Below are 27,854 nucleotides of genomic sequence, written 5' to 3'. Positions count from 1 at the left end.
AGGCCATGTTTTGGGAATATCTATTAAGAATTATATAAAATAGCTGTCCAAAATACCAAGCCATTGACTCTGATTTAAAGCACCTGTGTAAGAAAACCTGCAAACATGGCCTGTTGGGGGTACTTGAGGACTGAGGTTGAGAACCACTGCCTTATGACACCATCCACTGCTCTGACACTGTCCACTGCTCTACTGACACTGTCCACTGCTCTACTGTACTACTACTACTGTCTAGTACTCTACTATATACCATCAGTATATATACACATGCACACATATACATGTGTTTGAGCTTTGGGGTGCACACCCTAAAGCAATAGGCTGTGCACACCTATGGCCTTCAATGTAACAAAATTGTGTGTGCTATGGTATTGTTATAGTCTGTGCTAGTAATATTGACTGTTTATTTTAACAAGCTCTCAATATCAGCCTGTGGAGATGCAGTCAGTGTGTTCCCTGGTTCCAGCTTTGGTCTCTCTCTGAGCTATCTGCAGACTTACTCAAACACTGCAGCATGACTGTAAGGTTGGAATCATGTAACAAGATGCAAACTGTAAAGTTGAATGTTGGGCTGATTAATATTCATATCTTTGTGTATTTTGTACATCAGAAACTATTATAGAACAACAGCAATTATTTGCTATTTTGTCCTTCTGTTTCTGTCCTTCTGTTTTGCGCATTGAAATTTATTTTTTTTAAAAAGAAAACAATCAATCTAGACATAAAGATGGACATTATCCCGTACCAGGTGCTAGGGTCGCTGTCTCTCCATAGGCTGTAGGAATGGTCACCGTTGCGGAAGGCAAGAATGCTGGAAACTCCTGGAAGGAAGAAATGAATAGAGTGTGGATATGGAAGACAATAAAACACACAGCACAGTGCTGAGCACACTTACCATCCTTCAGTTTCTTCTGCATCTCTATCTGAATCATGAAGGTGTTAGGGCCCAACAGGCTCCATTCATTTTTTGTTTGCAGATAATGGTAGACATAGAAGATGGGCGCCACTCTCATCAGATCTGTCTCTGCGCTGCCTTTCGGAATGCTGACCAGAGTCTGTATGCTCTTTCCACTCACAATGGTGTCGATCACCTCGCCCAGAATATTACCTGTAGTCCATAACATTAACAAGGGGCAGATGAATCACACTTATTTTTTGTTGTTAAAGCCCAATTGCAGTTCATTTTATTTTAAAGCTTGAGATGGAGTGATGAAGGGTGAGATTCCTGACCAGGTTTGTATTGATCTTTGTGTCCCTTTGGGGAGATTGCTTATCACTTCTTTTCTTGGTGACACCTAGCCACACCCCCATACACAGGGTGTCACAGTGACAGTGAAGTAAAGGAAAATCTTTAAAATGGGGACACAGATAGCAACAAAAAATATTTAGATAATTCAGCCCTTCTACATTCCACTTAAAACTATGAAGAATGTTTTTAATGGTGTTTTGGGACAGTATAAAAAGTACAGAACAGTCTAAAATGTGGAATAGGTGGAACTTAATGGGCTTTTTCTAACCTTATTGCTCAAATCCAATGACAGTTATTCATATCATCAGCCGTTCGGGATGTAATAGGCCTATAATATACTGTACATCATATGTTGGAGCTCAGGGGCCATTCTACTATCCTGGCGTAGCTAGGTACTGGGCTACACAGGTATGGAGAAGAGGAGACACTACTGTGCCCAGTGACTTTCACTTTGCTTTAATACTCTAGTGCCTTTTCTTCATCACTAGAGGGGGATCACCACTGAATAAGAAGCACAGGATTACGGGACTTGTAGGACTGAAACTACCTTCTAACATTGTATTATGGCCCAATTAAACTGCAACTCCCAGGAAGCCTTGTGGCATAAAGAGGCTCTGGAGGCCTCATAAGGAATTGTGATGGATAGGTTTGCTCACTTGGCAGTGCGGGGCCGTAGTGCGCACATCAGTGTGTAACAGCGTCTTCACAAGGGGAAGGCCCTCAGTTACACAGCGACTGTCCCTTCCTCAGCTGCAGTTCTCCAGCGACACAGCTGTCATCACACCAGTAAACATCTTCAGCGGTGCAGCAGTGTATGTCTTCAGTTACAAAGCGACCATCATCACCAGCACAGAAGTTTCAGCAGGATTACTGCCACATCTGAGGATTGGTGAGAGGGCCGTGCGCCCAGTCATATCACATCAATCTGAGAGCAAGCCCAGTTGTACTATTTGTATTCTGAGAACAGAACCCCACCCAGTGGAATACTATACATTATTCATAAATACCTCTCTGCTAGCAGAACCATCAGCATTATCGCAAAGTGCCTCCAAGATAATAATAGGGCCCCGATGTTGCCAGTAAAGATCTATAATCCCCTTGCAGATTATTTATAAGGACATTAGGGTACTGTCATTCCTCAGAATTGCTATCCTCCTTCCCTTTTTCTTCCTTGACTACAGCCTAAGCCTAGCAAATCCCTGGGTGCTCTGTGGCAGCATAGCCTCCTGATGCAGTAACTTCCCTTTCAAGCTGCCATAGTTGGGGCTATTGTTACAGTTAAGCTGAGTCCGATTAGCTAGTTCATTTTATGGCAGTTACCTTACGGTTATCATCTGTAGCTGTTTATCTACCTGTCTACAGCGGTTGATACACCTGATTGTTGACATTGTCACTAAGTTGAGTCGTGTCAATACAGCAGAATTCTATTTTATTACTTTTACCTAATGCTTTTTTATTTTACACTAAAAGCTAGTTTATTTAGTAATTTCTTTAGTGTGCTTGCAAGACGCATTACTAAACCTGAAGTGTCAGAAGGGTCGAACTGTTCTGAAGGTCAGAGTAGGCACAGAGGTCCTATACTATTCTACGGCTCCTATGGGGGTAGCGCTACACTGGTAATTCAACAGCTGTTAGGCCAAACGTTTGGAAATTATGCAATAGGTGGATTACCGTTGATGGAGAGGATGCGGCTGATCTTTGATTTTGGCACAATGCTCGATGGAACCTTGAAGGCCACGTCTTGATTCCTCTTCATTATTCCTGAAATTATTAAAATACAAAGGAAGTTTAGCTGACCTTAGGCAAGAGAAAAGGCTAAAGAGTCTGGGTGACAATTTGTGTTATATAGCAGTATATGTCAGATTGGACCAGGCTGGGGTCCTATTAGTGAAGATCAGAACTTTTGAGTGGTGCTGCCTGTGACTCCTTACTGTGACTTTATAAAGGAATTTCTCTGATTTCTGTATAATTCAAATTCTAAGCAAACAGCTCTAAATTAAATATAGGTGATGTATTTTACCCACCAAGGTTTGTTGATTTTGTTCAGTCTTGCAATCAAAACACCCCTATTGGACAGCACAGCCAGGTCCTGGACCTCCCAGGAAACTACACTGCAGTTTATTGTACAGCCTGGTCCAGAACCCAACCCCAGCCTAAGATGAACAATGAAGGGGCAGCAGTACACTGATTAATTCACATGGTTCTGGTGATCTCTCCAGAAAGTGTTCCGACAGCTCTTTACAAAGCAATAATGAGCTGATTGGCTCAGACTGCTACTCCATCCTCTCTCAATTAGCTGCAGTACAAAGCACTATAGCTTTAATTGCAACCCCATTAGCTGCTTATACTTACCTGCCCTGCTCTTTCTTATATACCCAGTATTCGCATCTGGATCAAAGAAAATAGCTGGTACTTCTGGGTGTGGGAAGAATGTGATTCACTTTCATGTGGTCTTTGGTTAATGGCCACTCAAAACCTTGTCCTTACACACTATTTCTTCTTTGTGCTCACACAGTCCAAGTGAATTTGAAGGGGGATGAAGGTAATGGGAGTATGTGCAGCTGCATTGGCCACCATTAAATTAATTCGGTTACATTGCCTTGCATTGACAAAGCACAGATTCCCTTGAAGATCCATTCAGATACTACTTATCTCACTTTCTAATTGTATATGAAGTGTACATAATCTAACCCCCTGAATGAATGCAAATGAAAACATAGGATGTTTTTAGTTACCATAAAAATGAAAATGACCACAAAAACAAACATGGCGGAAGCTCCTGAAATAAAAATAAGTTTCTTCTGTATCTCAGGGACTCTGTTGGTGGGGTTTCTGTGCTGAGTCCTGGCTCTGCACATCGCCTATACCCAGGGCTTTTTTTCTCTGAGAATAGGTGCAGGAACTCCCCCCGTCTGAGTCACCCCTTGTCTCTGCCCCCTACGCCTACCCCCCCACCTCTGACCACTGTCCCTTGATTCCACCCTCTCCCCTCCTACCAGTACTGCCCCTTTTAGAGAATACAGAACCAAGTATCATTTTGTGGTGCTAAATCATTTATATGGAACATGGTAATGATAAAAAGAAAAGCAGTAAAATAGATCCCCTGCAGCCAGCAACAACAGACTTCCCCAACAACAATAGATTCCCTGCAGCAACAGTGAACCACCCACAACAAAATAACAGACCCGGTAACAAAATATCCACCCAAGCAACATTAGACCCCCCTCCCAGCAGCAACAACAGATCTCCCAGCAGCCAGTAACATAAGACCCCCCAAGCAACAAGAGATTCCCCATCAGCAACAATAAACCCTCACACAAAATCAGATCCCCACCAGTGACAATAGATCCCCCAGCAGACAATATCAATAGACCCTCCAGCACACCCCACACCCCATGCTATTACATACATTCAGTGCTGGAGTTGCCGGAACTGCGTTCCCCCGCGTTCCCACTGAAAAAAAGCCCTGCCTACACCAATTATCTCACACCCATCCCTTCTGGGTTTTTATTTTATATTATAGAGAATGTTACAGGAGTAGCTGGAGTACCTACGATGGACAGAAACATGCCAGAATCTATGGCAAGGTGACTCCATCTATCCATAACTGAAATAACCTTTTGACTGGGAAGACCACTTTAGGAAAATTCCAAAAAGACATATGTCAGAACATACCGCGAACTCCCTGTGGATCCAGAGTAAATCCCATACTATTTTCTTCTTGAATTCCTTCTGGCTGTTTTGAGAGAGAAGAGTCACAATCAGTTATTACTAGACCAATTCTGATTGTAAATGTTTCTGCAAAATGTGGAATTGAAATGATGGCAGACTAGTGTGACAACGCAGAAAATAGACCCAGAGTTCCTTCTGCCTGTCTAATGAGGAGAGACAATGTTCAGAAAATGAGGATGAAATCAATGTCTATATTGTTCATACTGTATATCTATGCCAGACTGTTCATAGATTGCAGTCTTATGCCCCGTACACACGATCGGACTTTCCGACAACAAAACCGTGGATTTTTTGTTCATAGGATGTTGGCTCCAACTTGTCTTGCAAACACAGGTAAATGTTGGCCAACAATTACGAACGTAGTGATGTTCAAGACGTACGTGATATCTCCATTATGAACGCTAGTTATATATCCGGCTCGTACTTGATTCTGAGCATGTGTGGACTTGTGTACACACGATTGGAAAGTCCGACAACAAACATTTGTTGGCGGAAAATTTGAGAACCTGCTAGCCAACATTTGTTGGTGGAAAGTCCGACAACAAATGTTCGATGGAGCATACACACTGTCGGACTTTCCTCCAACAAGCTCACATCCAACATTTGTTGTTGGAAAATCCGATCCTGTGTACGGGGCATAAGTCATTGCTTCTAACTAATATGTTAAAATCAGAGATCTATGAGGCAAAATTGCATTATTCTTCTCTGCGTTTCGGTGTGTTACCTAGCTAAAGAATTTCCAGGTCATGAAGAAAAAAATGTAATGGGTGTTTAACACTACAGTATTATCCAAATAATGAAAGCATATAAAAAAGGAGCAAAAACATGTATATGTTTATCATCTAGATCTAAACACGTATAAACAATGCCTGCTAACCTTCTATGTTTGGTTCAACCTCTTCACTGCCCTGGAACATTGTCTCACTTTAGGACTGCCATAAAACAATAAGAATGAGACAATGCTACTGGTTACTGAACTAGGGCTCAAATTGCTTAGGAGATTTGTACATAACTACAGCTGCTTACACCTCTGGGTCCACTAAAGATTTCTATGTGTACTTTCACTGAAGGTCACCTCTGCTTATGTATTGTTTTGTCATAGGATCAGTTTACCTTGGGCTGATTTGTAGCAGGGTGAATTCACATTAAAAGAATGTGTTTATGAAGTTTGGGGGAAAAAGGGGAACTATTTTCCAATGAAGCACCTACCACCACGCGCAGATTCTTGATCACAATCTCCCTCTTGGAAGCCAGCAGGGTGAAGATGATGGGATGAAGTCCAAGCTCCAGAGGGAGGAGATTGTACGTATATGTCTTTGGAGACAACGGATGGATTTCATCACGACAACTTCTTGGACTTCCATAACGACTGGAGGAGGAATCGCTCACAAGACAGACTTCTTTACCCACCGACACGCTGACACAACCCTGCAGAAAAGGATTTCATTCTCCATTCCCATAAAAATAATTATTAACCATCCACACCTATAATATGCTCTCAATCCATATATATATGATCAACAAACTGTTAAAGGGAAACTCTGCCATGTTTAGTGAGAAGACATTGTAAAGTTATTATCCTACCATTTCTAAGCAAATATTGCTGCAACTTTAAAAAATTTTAAATTATTTATTTTAAATATAAATTCTCAATTACAAACGTATTATTTATTTGTTTCTTTGTTTATGCTCGAATGAGACCTCTAGTGTCCAGAGCAGGTAATTATTTAGAAAAGGAAAATAAAAATAAAAATAGAATCATGAAGTCTCATATGGTGTAACACATGTAATCTGCGCTAACCCCAATTATTATCCTTTTACCTGAAGTGAAATAACAATAAAAATATTGTTACAAAAACTAATGTGAAACAAAAATCTATATAAACAATGTTGCCGTTTTTAGATGAATTTATCTAAAGAAAAAATTGAAACAAAAGACTAAAGTGCTGCAACCTTCAAAAAAAACAAGAATTTTCATTTTTAACAATATAATAACAGGACTCAGGTGCGCTACTGTTGTCTGTCCCACCCGACTACAGGAAAAAACTTTTAGCCAAGGTGTGCGTGTGTGAATAGTGTCTTACAAACACATATACAAAAAAATTATTATTAATAAACACAAATAAATAATTATCGTGACAAAGTCCCCTTGAGGAATGGGTGATGGAAAACCAATAATTCAAATGGGTGCTTTTCCTAGATAGAAACTTTCTTTCAAAAGGTACTAGGATCCTAGGATGAAATGAAAAAGGACGGCCGCTTACCAGATGCGTGGGACCCCTATTACGGGGGTCTTACAGGCTCAGATTCAGTGGATCCTACAGGCAGGAACAGCTGAAGAAAATCCTCCAAACTCAGGTATCCATCCGTATATGAACTTCTACTGGCATAGGCGATGTCCAGTGGACTGAAACAGCTGATCCGAGCTGGAACAGCTGATCGGAAGAACAGCTGATCTGTTTGCACAAACTGCACTCTTTCACATGCACTGTGAAATCGAGGTAGCCGGCCGGCTTCGGTTCCGCATGTATGAGAGGGGATTAGAAGAACAAAAAAGCCTCCATGGTGCAGTAAGATAAAAACTTATTTTATTAAAACCACGATCGGCATCAAAACATTTGGCAAAGAATCAAAAAAACGGATGCTGGAGCAGTACACTCTGTTGAGGCTAGACTGCTATTGTGTGGTGACGTCAGGCTTCATAGCTCCACCCTACGCTGGCGTTTCTCCATAAGAGGCATCGGCTGGGAAAGGAGGCTCCTCTATCTAGGAAAAGCACCCATTTGAATTATTAGTTTTCCATCACCCATTCCTCAAGGGGACTTTGTCACGATAATGATTTATTTGTGTTTATTAATTATAATTTTTTTGTATATGTGTTTGTAAGACACTATTCACACACACACACCTTGGCTAAAAGTTTTTTCCTGTAGTCGGGTGGGACAGACATCAGTAGCGCACCTGAGTCCTGTTATTAAATTCTCATATGGCACTTCATAAATATACTAGAAAATCAACTTCCAGTCACCCAGAAACTAATATTATAAATCCACATACAAGCAGTCCCCGGGTTACAAACAAGATAGGGTCTGTAGGCTTGCTCTTAAGTTGAATCTGTATGTAAGTTGGAACAGGTACATTTTTAAGTGTAGCTCCAGCCAAAAAAAATATTTTTAAGCTTTTTGGATAGCATAGGGAAGGGTACACACCCTGTAACATTTGTTTTGCTGTCTGTGTCCCTGTTTAGAAGATTTCACCTCACTTTCTGTCCCAATGACAATTGGATTTTGAAAATTTTGGGTTGTTGTGGAAACAAGCCTTGATGATAAAGCTTCAGTGGCGACACCTTTTTCCTATGATAACCCTTACAGGAGTGAATTTCCCTTTCTAGATTTCCTGTCACTTCCTGTTGTCTCCCTCCGTTTGTAAGTAGGAGTCGTTTGTAAGTCGGATGTTTGTAACTAGGGGTCTGCCTGTATACACCAGCCAGTAATCTTAATACATATACCAGGATTGAGTTCTATTGGAGCACCTTTTACAAAATGCAATTAATAGATGGAAAAAAAAACAGTTTAGAACAATATCTATGTTAATACCCATAGGATATAATGTATTCATCTCAAAAATCAATTCTGTTTCATTTTGGGAGATCCTTTGTGTCATATTACCCCCCTCTCCAATGTTGTTCAATCCTATCGATGCCACAAAAATACATTAAACTAGGATCTCTATTATGATGGAGCCTAAAATGGTTAGACAGACTTTGTTTGAGGAATCCATTTTTAATATTATTCACATGTTCAATAATCCTAATACTTAGCTTCCTTGTGGTTTCGGCCAATATATTGCAATCCATATAAACATAAAATTAAATAGGTAACGTAGGTGGATTGGCATGTGATAAATGTATTTATTTTATATTCTTTCCCTGTACTGTTTGATTTAAAAGATGACACTTTCCTTCTCTTATTTTTATAGTTTTACATGCCTTCCATTTTTCACAATGAAAAAAACTTGTCAAATCTAAAAATGTTACCTTTTTTGTTGGTGCATCAGGAATATTTGGGGCGAGCAGGGCTTGAGTCCTGCGGGAACACACGGGAACGGTGTTCCTGCACTTTTTTCATTAGCAGCCACGTCCCACATATCACATGTGTGTCCTGTCACCTCCATTCCGGGACAATACAGCGTCCCGGAATGAAATGAGGACACACAGCCATCCTACTAGCTGATTGCCAGAACTGGTTGCTAGGGCCGCCCCCCCCCCGGCGTCATGCAACCAATGACATTGCATTCAGAGGCTCAGAGTGAGGCAGAGAAGAGCAAGCCCTGCACTAGTGCTGTGAGTCCACCCACCTCCTCTCCTTTTCCGGACGCGGCGGACTTGCAACCAGGGACTCACACTGATCTTCTTCACTCTGTTCCAGTCTCCACCCCATGAGTCCCACTTCCTTCTCTGGCCTGGCGGCATTCTGCAGTGCTGGCTGGCTCAGATCCACGGCTGCCCACAGCGCAGTGCTCGACTTCTCCTCCTCCTGCCTGCGGCCTGGCTGCCTGGGGGCCCCGACCCTGTATTATGTCCGCAGCCTCTGGCCATAGCATGTCCGCAGCCTCTGTCCACCTCCTGTATCATGTCCACAGCCTCTGGCCATAACATGTCCACAGCCTATAACCATTTCTTCCATCATGTCCACAATCCCTGACCATCTCTTGTCTTTTATCATGTCTGCAGTCTCTGAGGGGGAGTCTGGAGAGAAGTCAAGAGTGGAAGTGTCGTCCGGATGGGGATTATGGGAGGAGTCAGACATGTGTGGACTGTGAAGAGGAGACTATAGTAGAAAGCCAGAGCCGCTAAGCTGGAGCCGTCTGACTGAGTCCAGCACGGTGCACCTGAGAGGAGGTCAGTGACAGCGCCGCCAGGCCAGTCTGAGGGGGGGGTCACTGATATAAAGGTTCCCCCTTGTATCAGGACTCCCCTACCTTAGTGGATTCACTCTGCAGAAGGTGGTCTCTGGTCACCAGAGCCCCCCCCCACATCAGAGTTCCTGGCCTTCTCCTTTACATCAGTCTGCAGGATTCCCCCTTACAGTGCAGCAGGGAACTCTGTGGACGCTGATGTGAAGGGAAACTCTGATGTAAAGGGCAATGCTGTAGACCCTGATGTAAGTGGTAACTCTGATGTAAAGGGGAATGCAATGGACTCTGATATTAGGTGGTCTCTGTTCACCAGAACCCCCCCCCCGCTTATATCAGAGTTCCCCTTTAGATCATGATCTGCAGCATTCCCCTTTATGTCAGAGTTCCCTTGCACTGTAAGGGAGATCCTACAGACTCTGATGTATGGGGGAACGCTGTGCTTGCTGGGTTATATTAACCTGACCTTCATGTAAATGGAGAAATATGGTTTTTGACCTTTTTTAACTTAAACACGTTGCTAATAGCACTAGCTACATGTTTATAGTTAAACATTGATATTTGCACTGTTTAGCAAAGATACAGACATTTTAGGTACTTTTTTACATTGTCGGGGGGGGGGGGGGTCTGGGGGGGTTCCCACACTTCTTTTCCCAGGACTTGACCCCTGGGGGCTAGCGTGTTCCTTATATTAGTAGCTTTCCGATATACAAGTTTTGGTTTCCTGAGCAGGATACTGTTAAGAGTCCTATCCCTAAGCAGGATTGGCCAGTGTTTTTTGATTATATGTTCTAATGACCTATAATCTTGGTTGAAATTAGTTATAAAGGCCAACTCTCCTTCCCCCTAAGTTTTTTTGGTCTATAGGCTAACAATGGATTTCTATCCATATCTTTAACCATATTTTGGGTAGATATTAAAATATCTTTATTATTATAACCCTTTTCTTTAAACCTATGACAAGTACCTGCGACTATTCCACATAATCTATATTTGTACAATTAAACCTAATGCGCATCAGTTGCCCTTTAGGTATACCACCTATCCATTTAGGGTGATGGCAGCTAGCTGTAGGAATATAGCTATTCCTGTCTGTCTCTTTGAAAAAGGTTTTTGTACTAATATATCCACTATGTTTTACCAAAAACCAAATCTAAGAAATGTTGTGTGTATCTATCTTAACTACCAGTAAACTTTAGGCCATATGCATTTTTGTTGCTGTTCTCTAGGAAATGAATCAAGCTGTCTTCTGTACACTCCCATAAAACAATAGGGTCATCAATATATCTTTTATAAAAGGTCATCTCTGGTATGTAACTTCCAAAGATTTCCTTTTCTCGCCATTGACTTAGCAATAAGTTGGTCACACTGGGCGCATACTTGACGCCCACTGCGACACCCCTTATTTGATTGAAATATGAACAGTTATGCCAAAAATAGTTGTTGGCCATAGCCTATTCTAGGGCATCTACCAGAAACTGTTTCTGCTTAGTTCTAAACTCTGACTTATTGTCTAGAGCCTTCTTAGTGGTGGCCAGTATGTCCCTTTGTCCCAGACTGATGTACAATGATTCAACATCGATGGTTACAATTAGAGTATTCTCCCCCACAGGAGCCCCTTCCAGTAAATTCATTAATTTCTTACTATTCCTTAGGTAAGATGGGTATTCCTGTACCAGTGGCTAAACCAGCTTAAAAAAATCCACATATTCACCTATACGTGAGAACAGTGAATTAATGCCACTTATTATTGGTCTCCCGGGGGGTTGATTTTATTTGAATCTTTGGCAATTGGTACAATACCAGTAACATGGGCACACCAGGCTTCCTTAGTTAGTATTCCTTCTTTATGAGCTTTTCTTACCAATCGTTTTAGTAAAAGTCTAAGTTTATTGGTTGGGTTGCTTTTCAACTTCTTATAAGTATTGGAATCACTTACTAATCTATCTAATTCTTTAACATAATCAGCCTTGTAGAGAACCACAATTCTCCCCCCTTTGTCAGCCATCCTAATTACTATATTTTTCCTTTTTTCTAAAGCTTGTATACCTTTGGAGATGTTGCCTTTCCTATTAGTTCTTAACCATTCTAATGTCCTGTTCTACCATAGATTTAAAAACTTCTAAATATTGATTGGACTTTTTTGGGGGTTAAATGTAGATTGAGTTCTCAAACCACTATCCTTATACACCCTGGTGGATGTATCCCCTAAAGTAGGTTTCTCTTCCAAATGTTTCTTGATATTAAGTTTCCTTATGAATTTTTCTATGTCTATAAAGGCATTAAATTTGTTAAGAACCTTTCTGGGGCAAACTGTAGACCTAATTAGAGTATTTTTAGTTCATGGTCTGTAAATGTGGTGTCACTCAAATTGCAAATACCCTGTCCTACTGATCTCTTTTCCTTATTGTTCTTTCTCCCCCCTCTACAACCTCTGGTGCTTCTTGGTGGCTTGTCTTGTTTCCATTGGGGTGTGCCCCAAAATTGCCACTGAGGACCATCCTCCTGATGCCACTGGAGCAGGAGAGGAAAAAAAAAAATCACACATGCTGTTTTTGACTACCTGTAATGGGGGTCAATACGCTCTGGTGAGTAGGATGCATATATGATTGTTGGCGGAGAGAAGATACACTTAGACACGGGTGTCTCTGAACACAGAAGTGTTTGCTGCATTACACAGAGTGTCTATGGGACATCACTTTTTTACCTTTGTTGAGATTCTTTGAGATTTTGTTGGAACTTTATAGCACTTTATTCACTTATCACAATACTAATGGTTTTATGGATGCACATGCACGTTATATATTATATTTTATTGAGCGCGGTTAATTAATTTTCAGTTTCTTCATTGTCAAGCTTTTTGCTTTATAACATGCAGCTCTTATTTACATTGTATAATTTGTATATTATTTACCTTTGAGCAGGTGTTGGGTTAATTCAATTCACTCAAACATATAAAACAGAATGCATACTTGTAAAAATATTGTTGTGAGAGTTTGAGACATCTGTTCATCTCGCAAAAGCTCATGCATTGGTAACTCAAAAGAGATACCCATTTTGACAAAGAAAATTTCTTTGAGCGATTAAGCCTACATCACAGAATCATCTTACAGCAGCGTCAGTGAAACAACATCTATAACTACTATTCATGGTAGCAGGACCGAATCTTCAACAGGTAAGAGGGAGATCTTGTACTACAATACTCATAAGTTCATACTATGTGAAACTGGTGACCCTAAATCAACATCTATCTCTGTAGATGCTACAGAGTGGCTCACAGGGAACCAGCTGCAACCCCAGGCTAGTTCTGTCATCAGTGAGACTGTACCTGACAACTACAAAACAGTAACATACCTTCACTTAGAGAATCTTACCAAGAGCTCAAAAGGTTTTGATCTTTGAGCAGGTCAAATGCATCTGCAATGAATTCTGAATGATCTCAGAAGCACCTCAACCCTATGTCAAAAGCACTCTGCATTTGCCCATCAAAATCTGTTGGCAAAAGTCCCTATAGACCTGTGTCAGCGGGCTTGTGTTTGCTTCAAGCAGTTTTTACATTCCCATACAAGTCTTGGCATCGGAAAGAGAGTATGGCAATATTGTCATGCTAAGTTTGGAAAATGTGTATATTTCCTAGATAAACAGTATTATATAGCCTAATGGTTACATTCTAATAAAAATTAGGGGAATGGAAAATCGGCTTGAAGCAGGTCAGAAGGAGGTTAACTGTGCACCTGTCAATGAATTCTGACTAATCTCAGAAGCATCTTAAACTAATGCCATCAACAAAAAAACATAATGATGATATTAAATGGATGTGTAGACTGGTTGTATTTGTTTTGGGACATGCCCATTTCCATCGTTACTATGTGACATTCCCATTTCCATTGTTTGTTTGTGAGTGTATTTGCCATTCATTTACTTCATCATTAAAACTATTTAACTGCTGCACTTAGAAGGCACCGCTTTTTGTCCTTGTCTTTGTTTTGGAACAAGCCCAATCGATTGGACAAAAAAAATTTCTAGACATTTTCATGAAACAATGATTTGTATCTGTGACTGAACGAACTCATATTCTCTTTTTTTTTAATAATATTGTGCATTTTGTTTATTAATGAAAGTAGTTTTATAGAAAATTATATTACTGAAAAAACATTCTCAAATAAAATCCAATTTGAAATAAAAAGTGATCATTATGTCGTATGGTGGGTCATACTCATTAAGGGAATAATCAGATCTGAGGTCAGTCATTCGCCAATGTGTGTGGCTATGTGTAGCATAGCATTAGTACCCCAATGGAGGCTACTTCCCTGGGAGCCCCCAGATGTTCAGGAATTCCTTACTTAAAGTTCTTGACTCCCCCACCCCAGTAACACAATCCTCTAACCAAACGGGGAACCTCTTAATTGCCAACTGAGGATAACAGTTTGCAGGATAGTGTGGGGGATGAGGGTGCCCTGTAGGGCCATCTGCTTGGAATTTCATTTATTTTTTTTAAACTCTTTTGGTGTGACAGGTTTACTTTTAGAAACTTTTATGGATGTAACCATGAAGGAGATGTCAGGTCTGTCCAGTGTTAAAATAAAAATGTGTGCCATCATTACCATAACTTTGTAAGGTTGGTAGTTGTAAACGATCACTTTGATCTGAACTTGCTCCCCTCGTACAACGGAGTAGGGAAGTTGCACATCCAAAAACAAGTCTTTAAATACGGTAAATGTCAGCGGATCAGCAACACAGATACCTAGAAGATAATATCCAAATGGAGTATTAGTGTAGTTCACCAGTAGGAGGTCCATATACTGAGATTCAGACATTTACCTTTATCAGACATGCTGACTCCTTGCACTTCCCATGTAGTGAGAGAGTCTGGAAGACTTATATCCACTTTCTTACTGCTACTTCTAGTGGGAAACAGACAATCCTATGAATTTAGAGTGGAATATATAACAATATTAACAATACAACCTATTTCATAAAGGTATGATCTGTCACAGATTTTCATAATGAATAATGAGTTTAAGGCAGAGCTCTGCTACGCAACATGTATGCCTAAACTGATCACAAGAAGAATAACAATGTATTTTCAGGGAATCTACAATTGTTTCCCCTATGTTTGGCACAGTGTATCATTGTGGTATAGCTTGCAGATACTTGACAGGCATGTAGATGCTATTTTTATATACACTACTGAGGATAACACATAGCAGGACTTTCTATTCAATGTCTTAAAAACCTGTAGTATCCTTCAGGATTTTGTGTACATAGCACATTGAGTACCTGTCCGTAATGGCGTGCTCCTCCCACAGCCAACTTTCTGGGAAATAACTGCGAATTTCTGGTTCATCCAAATTGAAGATTGTCTTGATATCTGAAAGAGAAAGCAATATTTAAACTTGAATACAATATACCTGTAGCTTCTACTGTGGTAAAGACCTTAATATATATGGCCCTCTGCAGAGGATGATGTGAATAGCTATATACTGTAAATGTATAATGACTGTGGTGTGGACATTAGAGTGTAAACTTTTCTGATTTAGAGATAAATAGGAATCCTTTAGTGTTCTTAACACATCACTGTGGAATATGCCAGAGCTATATAAATGTATAATATTAGTGTGTAAGAGCTATATAAATGTATAATAATATTAGTGTGTAACTGTGGTGGAACATTGGAGTGTAAGCTCCTTTGGTGCAAAGACTGATGAGAATGGCTTAGTATTTTTGTACAGCACTGCAGATTATGTCAAAGATTCATAAATTAATCATAGAGTATGACTGTAGACAGTAAGAGCTCCTCTGCTTTAGAGACTTACAGTATGTGAAGAGGATATTGTGCTCTGTACAGTACTGCAGAATGTGTTAGTTATACAAACCTACAATAATAACAATAATCTGGTACAGTAGGACAAATCTTACACATTCTTCCAAGTTGTAGTTCTTTTTTCTCCTTGTCTAGGTTTGCTTTCAGCCCTTCGGCCAGCTTGCAGCATTTTGCAAACACTTTCGCACAGATTTGGAAATTTGGTTTCAGTTTCTGGACTCGCTCGACTCCTTTCTTACACTCATTTTCCTTTATTAAATTGAACCCACCATCCATGCAGCACTTTTTAACACTTTCATTCTGGAATTTGCTGGCTGTAAGTGGAAAACATGTACATTTATTTAGGAATTCAAAAAGGACATCCAGATATGAAAACATGGAATGTGAAAATGTACCGGTTTGAATTGACTCAAGAACACATCCAGCCAGTGAAGTGCCTTTCAGCACTCAGCTATCCACCTCAGCCCCCACCCAGCAGCAATAGACCCCCACGCAAAAAAGATCCCTACCAGCTAAATAGATCCCCCAGCAGCCAGCTACAATAGACTCTCTAGCACAACCCAGCACCCCTTGCCATTACATACATTGAATGCTGGTGGTGCTTGTGATGCCAGAACTGTGTTCCCCTGCATTGCCGCTAAAAAAAAGCCCTGGTCGTAAAGCTTCAGTTTCCAAATGCCCAGCCAGGTGCAAGAAAAATTAAAAAAACACTATTTTTGCTTGCACGTGATTGGATAATGGAAGTCAGTAGAGCTTTATCACATTCACTAAGCTATGCAAAGTGTGCAGTTTATTTGCCTGTAATAAATCGACTCCAATGTATGTTTGGCTCTGAATTCCTAAGCATGCGTTGTTAGCCCTGCCCACTTCATTTCAGATGAATTACAAAGAACACAAACCCCTGCTTATCTATCCTCCCACCCCTCACCTCTATAAAGCTGGTTACACATGTACCAAAAATCCAGCTGAACTGGCCAAATTTCAGTCTGTGTATACTCTTCTCTGTTCAACAGAGACAGGTTTGATAACTGGCTTATGTCGAACGAATCGATCAGTGCATGCAGTCAATGGCTGTAGTGCTGATCTCTATATTCTGACAGGGAGGGGGGGGGAATGCGGGGATCTGTGAGACCCCTTCCACACTGCCAGCGGCCCGCGTTAGCAGTAAAGCTTCGCTAGTTTTAGAGGCGGTTTACCATAATTTTAGTGGATGCTTTTCGGCCGCTAGTGGGGTGCTTTTAACCCCCGCTAGTGGCTGAAGAAAGGGTTAAATGCGTCTGAAAAGCATCGCTGCAGAAGCGCTTTGCAGGCGCTTCGGCAGCGGTGCCTATTCATTTCAATGAGCAGGGGCGATGGAGGAGCGGTGTATACACCACTCCTAAACTGCTCCAAAGATGCTGCTTTTTCTAACAACCTGCAAGCGCACCGCTCCAGTATGAAAGCACTCGGGCTTTCACACTGGGGCTGCAGGGGAGGCGTTTTTCAGGCGCTTTACAGGCACTATTTTTAACTGTTTAACCCCCTATTGGAAAAGGAAATAACAGACCCATTGAAAAAAAGACAGAGCCCACAGGATCGCACGCCATTGACTGGGCTAATGAAAACATCAGAGATATCCTATCAATGGGGGTTTCCAGCTTGCTTAATTGGGAAGAAAAATGGGCAAACAGCAGTATTGAGATTCCCAGAAGATCTGGAAGATTTCTGCAGTAGGCTGGGTGTTGCCCCCCCACCTCTCCCAGGTTGGGGGGAGGGGGAGGGAGGTGCACCCGCAAGAAGAGTAGGGGGTTGGAGAAGGGTTGACTCTTAATAAACAACGCAGAATCTATGTAGTATTGAGACCAGGGGATATGGGAATATGGGAAGCCTCCAGCGCGAACTGAGTGTGACGGGGAGGTGGGGGGGAGCGGGGTGGGCCTGGGGGCACAGGTGTCGTAAGCCCATTTGGAAATATGGGGGTAGGGTGGCATCAAGTCAATGAACTCCACCCGACCCATATATTGAACCGAGGGGTCTGTCCAGCCGCTTTAGGCGACCTGTTTCAGACCGGGGGGGGGGTTTTCTTCTTTTTTTTTTTTTTTCTCCCCTTCTCTCTTCCTCTCCGGGGTTTGCCCCACGGGGTCAGCCGGACGCTCTTTCTCGAGGTGAAACATGAGAGTAGTAAATTTTGTTACCTATAATGTGAAGGGATTGAATACAGCAAAAAAAAGGTATAAAATTAATCAGGAATTGCAGTTATTGGGAGCAAATGTGGTGTTCCTGCAGGAAACCTATATTAAGCACTCAGGAGGGGGATTGGCATCACACCAATTTCCAAAGTGGTATTATGGGGATGCAGGATCAACACATTCAAGGGGAGTGGCTATTGGGTTTGATAAGACAGTGATGTTTGTAGAGGATGGGCGCCTGGCTGACACAGGGGGCAGATTCCTTTTCATAAAGGGGAAACTCTTCGATACGTGGTTCAGTCGCGAATATTTACTCTCCTAATAGGAACCCTGAGAGATTCCTAAGAAAAGTTTTGATGAAGCTGGAGACCTTTAAAAAAGGTAAACTAATATTGGCAGGGGATTTTAATTGACGCATAGACCCCGGGATAGACACCTCAAGGGGCGTAACAAAGCCCAGTACAAAAGGTGAGACACTAAAAAAAAATGTTAATGCGTCTATAGTTAATGGATGCGTGGAGAATATGTCATCCAAAGGAACGCGATTATACCTTTTACTCTTTTGCACATAGATCATTCTCGAGAATAGATTATATATTAATAGAACATTAGTTGGTCCCCCACTTGAAGGCAGCAGAAATTAAAGCAATCACCCTGTCAGATCACGCGCCGGTGAAAATCCAGGTAGAGATCGCTGGCGCGGCACAGACTAGGATGAATTGGAAATTGAATGACTCTCTTATCCAAGACCCGGACTCAGCAGAGAAAATAGAACAGGAATTGAAGAGCTACTTTGAGATAAATGACACAGAGGATATATCTAGGGCCACACTTTGGGAAGCGCATAAGAGTTATATACAGTAAGAGGAATCTTGATTGCCATTGGAGCGGGGAAAAAAAAGAAAGGGGGGAAAAGAGGACAAGCTTATATAGGGAGATCCAGGAATTAGAGCAGAGTACAAGACCCAGGGGGATCCCAGAAAAGCAAGAGTTAATAGGGAAAAGAAGAGAATTGGAAGAGCTATTGGATAAGGAAAGGAGGAGCGCTTTCTACACGATCAACAGAGATATGTACCAGGAGGGTAATAAATCAGGAAAGTGGATGGAAAGAAGGGTTAAAGAAAAAAAGGGTAGGACTTTTATATCTAAAATAAGAAATGAGGAGGGGAACTTAGAATTCTCCTCCCCTAAGATTGCCAAAATATTTTATTCTTATTATAGGGCCCTATATAAAGTAGGAAGGAAAGAGGAGACGAGTGAAATTAAGAAGGAAAGGATAAGGGAGTACCTTCGGGGACTAGACCTTCCCAGGGCAGAAAGGGAGAAGGTGGAGTTCCTTGAGACTCCTATAACACAGGATGAAGTAGAAAAAGCGATAAGAAACACTGCCTTGGGAAAGAGCCCAGGCCCCCATGGATACTCCATAGCATACTATAAAACATTTTCTAAATTTTGGTACCCAATCTGTGCAATCTGTGCATCTAAATGCCCTAGGCGAGAGTGAAGAGACTCGGGAAGAGTCCCTTTTAGCTTATATCACCCTAATCTTGAAAGAAGGTAAGGATCCAACATCCCCGGGAAGCTATAGGCCAATATCGTTATTAAACGTAGATACAAAAATCTTCACCAAAATACTCGCGGATAGGTTGAAAGATGGGTTGAAGCAGTGGATACACAATGATCAGACAGGATTTGTACCTGGTAGGGAGGGGAGGGATAATTCCCTGAAAACAATCTTCTTAATGCAGGAAGTATCTAGGAGCAACATACCAGCGGCCCTATTGTCAATCGATGCCGAAAAGGCTTTCGATAGAGTGGATTGGGGATTCATGGTTGAAACTCTGAGGCATTTAGGGATCGGGGAGAGGATGATGAAATGGATTCTGTCGTTATATAGACACCCGAAGGCCAGAATTAGAGTAAATGGAACCCTGTCTTCTCCCCTTGAGTTATTTAACGGGACAAGACAGGGTTGCCCCCTCTCCCCGATCCTGTTTGTTTTAACCTTGGAGCCACTCTTAGTGGCGTTCCGCAAAAATGTAGACATTAAGGGAATAAGGGTGGGTGGAGGGGAGTATAAAATAGCGGCATTCATTTATTGTTACATTACCTCCCCTAGAATAACAATCCCCATGGTGCTCAAGGAGTTAGAGCTCTATGGAAGATTTACAAACTTTAAAATAAATATGAGTAAATCAGAGCTCTTAAGCATATCAATCCCTAGGAGGGAGCAGAAAGCAATTCAATCGGGACTTTCCTTTGCATGGTGTGAGAGGGAATTAGGGTACTTGGGTATAAAATTAACATCAACACCGGGGGATCTGTTTGCTGCTAACTACATTCCCTTACTTAAAGCGGGGGTCCACCTATCTATCGTTTTTTTTTTTTTTTTTTAGTTCATTCACAAACTTTTCTTCTCAGCATTACATACTCACATATTGTGTGTAATATGTCCGCCTGTGTCAGATTTCGTCGGAAAGAATAACTTATATTATTCACTGCAGGCGGTTTCCATCTTCGTTGTGGGCATTTGAAGCCCACAAGCATTTATTTCCTGGATGTGGTGAATGCTGTGCTCCCAGCATTCACCGCTCGTTCCTGCACATGCTCAGTGGCATCCTGGGACCCTGAGACTAGCTCCCAGGAGTCTGGGAGAGGCTAGAAACATGCCTACTCCCACGGGAGGAGAACCAGGAAGTGCAAAGAAGAATAGAAAAATAAAAGGTAATTACGGCGATTTAAATTTTTTTAAACGGCATGTCAGCATCTAGGCAAGGAAGAGAATACATACAGATATTGTTCAAAATTTGGGTGGAACCCCACTTTAATAAAATTAAGGATTTATTAGGCAGGATGAGGTATAGAGCTCTGTCGTGGATTGGCAGGATAAACACGGTAAAAATGTTTGTCCTGCCCATACTAATCTATACCTTCCAAATGACCCCAATAGCTCTCCCTTCCACGTTTTTTTAAAAATTACAGACTATAACTCTAAGGTTTATTTGGGCACGAAGGCGTCCTAGGATAGCATACGACACTTTGGTGAAGGAAAAACAACAGGGAGGGGTGGGAGCATCGGACTTTAAAAAATATTATCAAGCTATTGTTATTTCCAGGATCACTGATTGGTTATATAGTAAAAAGGAGAAAAGTTGGGTGAATATAGAAATTGCACAGAGTGGGGGAAAAATTTATATGGATTCCTCCACAATTTCGGGAGCTGGGAAATAGAGCCAATTTTTTGACTAGGAACACATTTAAAATATGGGATGGGGTAAGTAAGAGATTTCACTGGGAATATAACTCGCCACTGATATCATTATTGCATACCAATTATTTTTTACCGGGGACGAGGAGTATTTATATTTCACGAGGTGGGCGAAAAAAGACGCGATACAATTACAGGATGTGATGAGTGGAAACAGATTGTGCACTTACACAGAAATTACACGGGTATGGGGGAATAAACCACTGGACAAATGGAGGTATGCCCAGATACAGCACTTTGAACAATCATTACCACAACCATTGAGAGGAAGAGACCAATTAAGAGCTATAGAAAAATTATTAAGCACCCCCACTAGTGTGAAAGGTAGTATATCCAAAGTGTATAGAGTACTAAGGGGGGAAGCGAGTAAAGGATACCCTGCCTTTCTGGAGAAGCGGGAAAGAGAAATAGGATACCTAAAAGACGAGTAACATAGAAGTAAGATCTTTAAAATGGTATATCTAACGGCAAGAGACTCCCGGACATATGAAATGGCCTATAAGGTGATAACGAGGTGGCACAGGACACCCCAGCGGGTGCACGAGTATGACGCTGAGACCCCCCCAACCTGCTGGAGGGGGTGTGGGGCGACCGGATCTTTTGCGCATATTTGGTGGGAATGCTCCAAAATACAGGTGTATTGGGAGGAAATTTTGGGAGAAATCCGGCAAATAACGGGGGAGCAGGTTAATAAGAACCCATGGACGTGTTTGTTCCACGACTCGGAGAAAAAGACACCCCAATATGGCAAGTCAGTGGTCCCACACCTCCTAAATGCGGCAAAAGCATTAATTCTGTGCTGCTGGAAGGGGTCGGAAGCCCCAAGGTTAAGGGAGTGGATAACAAGGGTGGAATGGGTAAGGGGAATGGAAGAATCAATCCACCCGACGGAGGGCCTACGGGAAAAATACCTCAGGACCTGGGCGAAATGGCTTAAGTTCAGGAACACGGAGAGATACATGATAATCATGGATTCCTGAGGGCTGAGGGAGAGAGAGGGAGAGAGAGGGGGATGGGAGGGGGATGAGAGGGGGATGGGAGGAGGGTGGGAGGAGGGTGGGAGGGGGTGGGAGGAGGGTGGGAGGGGATGGGAGGAGGGTGGGAGGGGTTGGGTTCCTTTTGTGGGGTTTTTTTCCCTTTTGGGGGGGGGGGATTAGGGGGAGCAAATAAATATATTCTCACTCTTTTGGTATACAAAAAAACAAAAAACAAAAAAACAAAAACAAATTACCTTCTTTCTTGATTTCATCCTCCATCGATCTTTTGCTTCTTAATATTGCATCACACTTCCAATCTGAGAAAATTAAATGGAATTGTGGGTAGAATGACAACCAAAGCACTATGCAAGCAAAAAGATGTGTTGGTCCAGGGAATCCCACCTAAATATCAATAAACTAGTGGTGCTTCCTTAAATAATGACCAAGACTACATAGGCACAAAAGAAGAAAAGGACAGAATAACAAACTAACAAACATCCAAAGAGCTACCACTCTTAGTAATTAATTTTACTTGTATGCATCAAAAAACAATGGCATCACAAGCCCCGTACCCCCCCCCCCCGCCAATCCCAACCAACCCACACACATGGACACTCCCCAAACACCCCAGAAGACCCCCACACCCCATTTCCAACCCCAGACTGCCCCCACCCCCACACAGCTGATGTGACCAGTAATCAGGGAGCCCCAGTGGAGCCAACCGGTAATTAAGGTTCCTGGCCCACACCCTGTAGCGTGTGAGATGTGGGACATCGGCAGCGGAGCCGTTACCAGAGGAATAGCAGAGGAATAGCAGCTCAGCACACTGCGGATGACAGTCAGACTTTCTGATATATAGCTACAGATGTCAGGCAGACATTATGGATCTGCAAGTACCAGTTGGTTCCACTAAGGCTCCCTGATTACTGGTCATAACAGCTGTGCTTACATAATTCATGTGGGACTTATACCGTGCACAGGCTGGACCGGAGGCCCTGTTGAGAGCAAATACCGGCAATATATCCTGGTACCTTTTGCCCTCTATTTCGCCATGAGCTATGTAAAGTATAGGCTATACAAACACATCCACTGCAAACTTTTTACTGTCAGCTGTTGACCCTCTTTTTACTCATCAGCTGTTGACCCTCTAGCACTGGTACTTGCATAGTCAGCATACAGTTACAATACACATGCATGGACTCTGGGACAGTTTAGCTGAGCAAGGGCCTGCTTAGTATTATTGATTTTTGTCTCCGAGGTGCCCATGGGTGGGTATTCTTAGGCATCCCTCACTATCGCTCAATGTGGTTTACACTTTGATTGGGCGCCTATTGAACCTACTCCCGATCCACAAGTTACTTAAGTGGGACCTAGGAGGTGTGCAGGGAGTGGGGGGGGCTCAGATGAGGCGGTTTGGGGGTGCCAATGGAGGGCAGTCTGGGTTTTGAATGGTTTGTGCTGTCTCCCAGTACAACATAAATAATCCTATTCTGTAGGAGAGAACCATCTTCAGAGAGCATTTAAAAGGTGGGGTGGAGCTGTTGCATCACCTCCTCACCGTCTGCTTTAACCCCCTTTGGTCACTGCACTAGTGTGCTGCAACTGCTAGGTTGAGAGAGGCCCCATTCACTTGAATAGGTCACGTTCGGCGGGTGTTACGCCATCCAAAAGTTATAGGGGGTAAAATTCCTACCGCAGCAAAGCTTTGCGGCAGAGGCATGTGTGCTCCCAAGGCCTCTGCAGCTACAAGGGGTAGTGGCTGGAAGGGTGGGGAGGCAGCAAAAGCGTGGCTCAACTGTGGGGTTTTACCATCCCCCATCCTCACATGTTAACAAGCCCCAAGGATGGCATGAGACAAAGATTTCCGGTTAATAAATTAAACAATTGCTTTCCAGTGAGAATTATTTATTAATGATATCTGTTTTTTATGGCCAAATTTTGAAAGTTGCTTGGGTGGAAGATGAGTATAGAGGCAGGTGGTGCTATTCAGTGCATGGATGGGAGATGTGTGCTGGGGCAGTTGATGCTTTTTAGTGCCATCTGGGTGGGAAAAGGGTACAGAGAGCAGATGATGCTTTGCAGTGAAACCAGATACGGGGGGGGGGGAGGGGGCAGGGGGCAAATGAGAAGTGGCAGATTATATTTTTTATTGCTATCAGGGTGGGAAAAGGCTACAGGGCAGATGACACTTGCCACCTAGGTTGCAAATGGGTGTAAGGAATTTCAGGAAAGAAAAGCAGCACCTACTAAGTGTAGTATTGCAGCACAAACACATTTATTCTGAAGGTAAACAACTCACATGTTAAGGATCTTGGACATGGCATATAATAATGTTATCCTGCTGTGTCTTTGGTCAGTCTTGCTGTATCTCAGGTGAACTGGTAAGGAGCTGCGGCCGCGCCAATGGTTCCCGGCGCTCCCCGGCTTAGTAGCAGTCAGACGCTGGCACTCCAGTGACAGCTTCAGACGTGGACTTGGAAGTGAAGTCAGGGGGATGTGGTTCCCCATTATATGCCATGTCCAAGATCCTTAACATATGAGTTGTTTACTTTCAGAATAAACCTGTTTGTGCTACAATACTACACTTAGTAGGCACTGATTTTCTTCCCTTGATTTCCTACAGAGTTGATTCTACTCCTATAAGCTATCAGACACGGTGTTGTTGAAAAAGAACAACAGCTTGTAATGTAAAGTTGTTAATAAACTGACAATACTGTATGCATTATATCTATCTATCTATCTATGCAGCAGGTGGTGTACAGTTCATGTTTTCTATGATATAAAAGGATATATTGTGTGTGTGTGTGTGTGTGTGTGTGTGTGTGTGTGTGTGTGTGTGTGTGTGTGTGTGTGTATATATATATATATATATATATATATATATATTTTATATTTCTGCTTCCTGTTCATGTTTCTCCATGCTGTAAGACATGTAATATATTTCTCCATGAAAGCAAAGCCGTATTACTGTGTCCAAGATTGCAATACTCTCCACAATAGGTTATGGGTCCCAGGCACCCAGCAGCACCCAGAGGCATTGAAGAGGATACTACAAGCGTTCATTTGACGGAGCGATCACGTGGTAAATGGCCACTGTCAGCGGCCATTTACCGTGATCCGTGATGCACCGGGTCCGGTCACGGATACTTCCGCGTGCACGCACCAGGGGGCGTGATTCTGGGAGGACTTCAATGTACGCCCTCCCAGAGTTATCGAGCCCCGCTGTAGCCGTCATTCGGCTATAGCGCGGTTGTTAAGCGGTTAAGTATGTAAACAGTAAAAAAAGGGAAGACAGACCATATTGGCCCCATAAAGAATGAGGAAGGACATCTGGTTACAAAGGATAGGTAGATGGTGAAGGTACTGAATTTATTCTTCTCCTCAGTCTTCACAAGGGAATAGGGGGGCTTCAGTAACCAGAACTGTAGTGTTTATCCTTATGACACGTCACAGGAAGCACCTCCATAGTTAACAGAGGACAGAATTAAAATTAGACTTGGGAAACTTAACATTAACATTAATAAATCACCAGATGGCTTGCACCAGAGGGTACTTAGGGAACTCAGTCAAGTAATTGCCAGACCATTGTTCCTCATTTTTACTGACAGTCTACTGACTGGAATGGTACCAGCTGATTGGAGAAAAGTCAATGTAGCACCAATATTTAAAAAGGGCCCAAAATACATCCCTGGGAATTACAGACCAGTTAGCCTAACAGCAATAGAATGCAAGCTCTTGGAGGGGATGATAAGGCACTATATGCAAGATTTTAGTAATGAGAACGGTATCATTAGCAGTAATCAGCATGGATTCATGAAGAATCGTTCTTTCCAAACCAATCTATTAACCTTCTATGAGGATGTGAGTTGCCATCTAGATAAAGGAAGGCCCGTAGACGTGGTGTATCTGGATTTTGCAAAAGCATTTGACACAGTTCCCCATAAACATTTACTGTACAAAATAAGATCCATTGGCATGGACCATAGGATGAGTACATGGATTGAAAACGGGCTACAAGGGCGAGTTCAAAGGGTGGTGATAAATGGGGAGTACCCGGAATGGTCACGGGTGAGTAGTGGGGTTCCCCAGGGTTCTGTGCTGGGACCAATCCTATTTAATTTGTTCATGAACGACCTGGAGGATGGGGTAAATTGTTCAATCTCTGTATTTGCAGACGATACTAAGCTAAACAGAAATATCTTAACAAATTAATGGGGTGCGCAACTACGTGGTAAATGAGGTTTAATGTAGAAAAATGTAAAATAATTAATTTGGTTGGCAAAAATATGAATGCAAGCTATACACTGACCGGAGAACCTCTGGGGGAATCTAGGATGGCGTGGCATGCATTAAAAAGGGATCAACTCCAGAGATAAAACGATAATTCTTCCGCTCTACAAGACTCTGGTCCGGCTGCACCTAGAGTATGCTGTCCAGTTCTGGGCACCAGTCCTCAGGAAGGATGTACTGGAAATGGAAATAGTACAAAGAAGGGCAACAAAGCTAATAATGGGTCTGGAGGATATTAGAAAGGTTGCAAGCACTGAACTTATTCTCTCTGGAGAAGAGACGCTTGAAAGGGGATATGATTTCAATTTACAAATACCGTACTGGGAGTTTAACAAGACACGTGGCCACTCAATAAAATTAGATTAAAAGAGGTTTAACCTTAAACTATGTAGAGGGTTCTTTACTGAAGGAGCGGCAAGGATGTGGAATTCCCTTACACAGGCGTGGTATCAGCGGGGAGCATTGATAGTTTAAAAAAACTATTAGATAAGCACCTGAACGACCACAACATACAGGGATTGACAATGTAATACTGACATATAATCATGCACATCGGTTGGACTTGATGGACTTGTGTCTTTTTTCAACCTCACCTACTATGTAACTATATAACTAGACACACTGATCCCTGAAAGCTGTGAAGTTAATTTGCCAAGCAAACCAGAAGAAAAGGTTGACCAAAGCAAACCTTTGCAGGAGTCAGAACAAGAGGTGGAACTCACATTGCCTAAATCAAGTTCCCCACCAGATTCTGCTGAAATGCCTGAAGTCAGAAGATCCACTCGACTACAAAGGGGATACCACCCCGCAAGCTGTCATACACTGTCAAAACACACAACATATTTTAACCAACATCCTGGGAAGACATAGAGAAACTGCCAAAATGTGCAGCCAATAAATGGAGAAAGGCAGCAGAAGAAGAATTAAAGTCACTTCAAGAAAACAAACCTGGACACTCACAGAGCTCCGGCCTAACAGCAAAACTATACTAAGTAAGTGGACTTTCAAAGTAAAGTCAGATGCAGAAGGGAATATCCACAAATACAAAGCCAGACTAGTTGCCAAGGGTTACTCCCAGAAGTTTGGTGAACTAGAGCTAGGGAACATTAGCTACTATCTGGGAATCCAAATAGAGAGAGAAGAAGATGGAAATTATCTTCTCAACCAATCTCAGAAAATCTTTGAAATCTTGGAACAATTCCATATGCAAGATGCAAAGGAAGTGAAAACTATGAAACCAGGCCATCAAAAGAGCAATGAAGCAGAAAACTTGCTACCCAACAATGATATGTATTGCAGAGCAGTCAGTAAGCTGCTATATGTTGCCACTGTGACAAGACCAGACATAGCCGCGGCAGTGGGCATACTATGCAGGAAAGTTTCAGCTCCCTGTCAGCGTGACTGGAACACAGTAAAAAGAATGATGCAATAC

General features: G+C 42.2%; 1 protein-coding gene across 1 annotated transcript in view; it reads right to left on the bottom strand.

Moving 5' to 3' along the window:
* C5 (complement C5) overlaps positions 1-27,854 on the bottom strand; it is a 153,152-nt gene that overhangs the window by 61,906 nt on the left and 63,392 nt on the right. Inside the window, exons 16-25 of the mRNA XM_073599551.1 lie at positions 22,387-22,449; positions 15,815-16,033; positions 15,176-15,266; positions 14,717-14,799; positions 14,500-14,639; positions 6,191-6,409; positions 4,925-4,985; positions 2,921-3,010; positions 896-1,108; positions 746-821 (exon numbers count right to left, since the gene is read on the bottom strand). Of these exons, the coding sequence (XP_073455652.1) occupies positions 746-821; positions 896-1,108; positions 2,921-3,010; positions 4,925-4,985; positions 6,191-6,409; positions 14,500-14,639; positions 14,717-14,799; positions 15,176-15,266; positions 15,815-16,033; positions 22,387-22,449 (1,255 nt within the window). The remainder of the gene's footprint in view (positions 1-745; positions 822-895; positions 1,109-2,920; positions 3,011-4,924; positions 4,986-6,190; positions 6,410-14,499; positions 14,640-14,716; positions 14,800-15,175; positions 15,267-15,814; positions 16,034-22,386; positions 22,450-27,854) is intronic.

This window comes from Aquarana catesbeiana, linkage group LG09 (assembly GCF_042186555.1).
Source record: "Aquarana catesbeiana isolate 2022-GZ linkage group LG09, ASM4218655v1, whole genome shotgun sequence".
Lineage (NCBI taxonomy): Eukaryota > Metazoa > Chordata > Amphibia > Anura > Ranidae > Aquarana > Aquarana catesbeiana.
Note: the sequence above shows the minus strand (reverse complement) of the source record. Positions and strands in the feature narration are given on the sequence as shown.